Source organism: Ornithodoros turicata, chromosome 6 (genome assembly GCF_037126465.1).
Source record: "Ornithodoros turicata isolate Travis chromosome 6, ASM3712646v1, whole genome shotgun sequence".
In the NCBI taxonomy this organism is placed as follows: Eukaryota; Metazoa; Arthropoda; class Arachnida; order Ixodida; family Argasidae; genus Ornithodoros; species Ornithodoros turicata.
In genome coordinates this window covers 53859377-53863564 of record NC_088206.1, presented here as the reverse complement: position 1 = coordinate 53863564, position 4188 = coordinate 53859377, and the positions used below count along the sequence as shown (strand labels likewise).

Sequence of the window (4188 nt, the reverse complement as noted above, 5' to 3'; positions counted from 1 at the left end):
GAGCTAAGCTACAGCGACATGGCTTTGTCAGACGAACTCCGAATTCCGAAGCTGACGTCAGAAAACTATCATGCCTGGTCGATCCGAGCAAAAGCTGCAATGGTGCAGAAGAACTGTTGGGAGGCAGTTGAACCCGGATACCAAGGAGCACCCTTGACGAATGAAGAGAAGAAGACTAATGATAAAGCCCTTACGTTTCTCTTCCTGGTGGCCGAAGACAATTACCTTGACGACATCGGTACCTGTACCACTGCAAGAAATACGTGGAACATCCGACGCGAGATCCATACGAAGTACGGTCTGCTACATATCCTTCAGCTTCTCCGAGACTTCGTCAATGTGAAGAAGGACCGAGAAGAACCTATGGAGGACTACCTGAGCAGATCGATGGATCTGCATCGGAAATTATCCAACGGTGGTTACGAATTCACCGACAAAGAAGTCGCCTTGGTGATGTTGATGGGGTTGCCGGAGGCGTATGAGCCGCTTATCCTGAAGCTTGAGCAAGACGAGGCAACGCTCACCAACAAAAGAAGTCAAAGCAAGGCTCTTGGTCGAGGAGAAGCGAAAGCAGAGGCGAGATGCAGAAAATATGACAGACACCGACGGCGAAGTAAAGGCCCTAGTAACTAAGGAAAAGTTTAACAAGCGGGCAAAACTCCAGAGGAGAAGGCGTGGGTCAAGAGACGTAGCGGAAAACCGGGAGCGAAATGGGACTGCGACCCGCCGAGACGACGCGTAAGGTGCTACGCATGTGGGAAGTTTAGACACATGGCCAAAGATTGTGACGCGGTTGATGCTGAAAATGGAAGCCGGTCACGTCCGCAGGACGGAACAGCAGGCTACGCGAAGATGACTCACGTGGCACTCTCTGCGACACGCACGAGGGTAAAGAGAAGTTCTGTTTGGCATTCGGTTTTGGTGCTATACGGACCACATGACGTCGGAGAGAGCGAAGTTCGATAGGTTTTCGCCATGCACGTCAGCCGTAGAAGCGGCAAATAAGGAGATCATGCAAGTTCTCGGAAAAGGAGACATCAACTTCCAACTTTCGGGAGAGCACGGCGGAACCTTAAGCTCAAAGATGTGCTATATGTGCCAGATTTGGATGGTAGTCTCCTATCCGTCGGAAGAATTGAAGAGTTAGGATTTAAAGTCACTTTCTGTGATGGAAAAGTGGAAGTGAGAGGAAAAGACAACGAATTGGTCCTGTTGACCAGGCGTACAGGGAGGTTATATATTGTGGACGAAGACTTCCTTCCTTCAGCTAGACTGTCGAAAGAAACGCATGCGACAAGCGGTCTATGGCATCGGCAAGCGTCTAGGACACCTCCACCAGGGCGCTGTGCGTCAGCTATGTCCGGAGGGAACTGACATTAAGGAGGAGAGGTGCTCAACGTGCATGCAAGGCAAGCTCAAGAGGAAGAGTTTTCCAGCTGCTGATGCATCGACGCGAGCCACAAGATCGTTGGAGCTGATCCATTCAGATGTCGGGAGCGTCACACCCACATCGAAAGGAGGATCAAACTGGTTTGTCACATTCATCGACGACTACTCGAGGTACACCGTTGTGTACCCGATGAAAACAAAGGGGGAGGTGCTTAAGAAGTTTGACGAATACAGGCGAATGGTTGAAAATCTCCACAACGCAACCATCCAGATCCTTAGAAGTGACAACGGAGGAGAGTACACAGGAAAGGAGTTCCGGCAGTATTTGGTCAAGTATGGGATTCGACGACAGCTAACGGTACCTGGGACACCACAACAAAACGGAGTAGCGGAACGAATGAACCAAACACTACTCGACATGATGCGATGTTTTCTGATCGAGTCGGGACTCCCCAAAGCACTCTGACGGAGCACTCAGCGGACGCGATCGTCACAGCTACTCACGTTCGTAACAAGTGCCCATCAAAAGCAATCGGCTCTCTCGTGCCAGAGGCTCTATGGTTCGGAAGGAAAGCTAGCATCGACCACCTCAGAGTCTACGGCTGCAGAGCCTGGGCCGCACAAAGCAAACCACGCAGTAGAACGAAGCTGGACCCAAAGGCAGTGGAGTGCGTGCTCGTGGGTTATCCCGAAGGAGTTAAGGGCTACAAACTGTGGAATTGGAGAAACGATGAATTCTTTTTGGGATGAGACGTCGTTTTTGATGAGAGTACGTTCCCGTGTAAAGTGGAAGCGGAGACGCAGCACGACCTGGTGGGACCAGTGTCAGTCCCGTCAGTGGTGACAATGACGTAGTGATCGTAAGCAGTAACGCCGAAGACTGTGACACATTCATGGAGTCACCAGCATTGGAAGAAGTTGTACCAAGGCCTGTCATCGAAGAAGGGGGACAAAGCCTGGAGGCGTCACCGCCAGAAGCTGTACCGGCTGCGTCACCACCGCCGGCAGCTGAGCAAATGCTGGATGCGTCACCACCGCTAGTGGCGCCAAGACGATCCGAGCGGCTGGCAGCCAAGCCCCGGCCGAATTACTGCTGTATGGCCAAAGGAAGTGGTGCCATCCCGGACGCCGCCACTGTGGAGGAGGCACTCCTCATGCCTGACGCAGAAGATTGGCAGAACGCCATAGAGGAAGAGTTGGGAAATCTGAGGAGAAACGGCACGTGAGAAATTGTCCCAAGGCCCAAAGACCGTCGAGTCGTAAAATGCAAATGGGTATTCCGGAAGAAGTATAACGAGGTAGGTCAGCTGGAAACGTATAAAGCCCGTTTGGTTGCTTGCGGTTATTCTCAAGTTCAAGGAGTGGATTTCAATGAGACCTACTCTCCCGTCTAAAGCTGAAATCCATTCGCATACTACTTGCGATCGCAGTCGAGAGAGGATGGGTTATCCACCAAGCTGACATAACCGCAGCCTATTTGAACGGAACCCTGAATGAGACTATATACATGGAACAACCGGTTCCATTCCACGAAAGGAGCAAGGAGGACGTCTGTCTCTGGAAAAGTCTGTACGGCCTTCGTCAGTCCGGAAGGCAATGGAACACACGGCTGGACGAATTTCTGAAAAGCGAGGGACTAACTAGGTCTAAGACGGATCCCTGTGTGTATTTCAACTTTGGAGAAGGTATCATAGTTGGAGTGTACGTAGACGACATTCTGATCTGGCTCAGACTGAAAAGAAGGCTGAGAATTTCAAGAAAAACATGGGACACGTTTTTGAAGTGAAGGACCTTGGGGAGGCAAGCCACGTCTTATCGTTAAGGATTCAACGCCAGAAGGACGGAAGGCTCACCTTGGACCAGACGATGTATGCCGAAGGACTTGTGGACCTGTTCGGCATGAACGATGCGAGAGGAGCCTCTTCGCCACTTGATCCTGGAACGAAGTTCCTACTAGCCTCCGAGGGACATCAAGCCTCGAATGTGCTCTCGCACAACTATCGCCAAGCAGTCGGAGGCCTACTTTATCTCGCCGGCGGCACAAGGCCCGACTTTCCATTCGCAGCGGCTTATATGAGCCAATTCAACCAGAACCCTACCAAGCAGCACTGGAGCGGCATCAAACATATTTTACGCTATGTGAAGCAAACTAAGCATTATGCGCTGACGTTCGAGAAGCTAGGGAGGAAAGTGAAGACCTTTTGCGACGCTGATTGGGCGAGCGATAAGGTGGACAGGCGGTCGTTCAGTGGCTACGTTTTCACCTTAGCTGGCGCAGCTATCTCTTGGAGTAGCAAGAAACAGAGGTCAGCCGCTTTGTCGACCGTGGAGGCAGAATATCTTGCCATGTGCCACGCAACAAAGGAGGTCCTGTGGATGCAACATTTCATGCAAGAGTTTGGAGCGAGCGAGTTCATCGACGAACCACACACAATGCACGTCCACAACCAGGGCGCGATCGCATTGGGGACGAACCAAGTGGCATCGGAGCGCAGCAAACACATCGAGCTCCGACACCTTTTTCTGCGAGAAACGGTGGAAGAGGGCAAACTAAGGCTCGAGTACGTCAAGACGTCGGACAACCACGCTGACATACTGACAAAGGCGCTGGACGGCAAGAAAACCCGACAGCACCGTGGGTCCCTAGGCCTTCGTGACATCACGGACCCTATGACGACACGTTGAGGGGGGGTGTCAAGTATATTCGGACAACGTGTCGACAGAAGTTTTTTTGTGGGGGGGGGGGGCTGTTTGGCCTGCCACCGCGCGCCTTGAGCCACACGCGTTGGCACGTTCATT

At 52.0% G+C, this 4188-nt stretch overlaps 1 protein-coding gene across 1 annotated transcript; it reads left to right on the top strand.

Moving 5' to 3' along the window:
- Positions 1-771: 771 nt before the first annotated feature.
- On the top strand, positions 772-2615 carry LOC135398636 (uncharacterized). The gene is made up of 3 exons (XM_064630021.1): positions 772-888; positions 1268-1722; positions 2177-2615. Exons 1-3 carry the CDS (start codon positions 772-774, stop codon positions 2613-2615), a joined length of 1011 nt encoding a protein of 336 aa, XP_064486091.1.
- Positions 2616-4188: the final 1573 nt, after the last annotated feature.

Coding starts and splice junctions, on each gene's coding strand:
- LOC135398636 (XM_064630021.1), top strand. CDS start 772: ATGGCCAAAGATTGTGACGCGGTTGATGCTGAAAATGGAAGCCGGTCA. Junction 889..1,267: donor TCTCTGCGACACGCACGAGG/GTAAAGAGAAGT, acceptor TCCTTCCTTCAG/CTAGACTGTCGAAAGAAACG. Junction 1,723..2,176: donor TTCCGGCAGTATTTGGTCAA/GTATGGGATTCG, acceptor TCCCGTGTAAAG/TGGAAGCGGAGACGCAGCAC.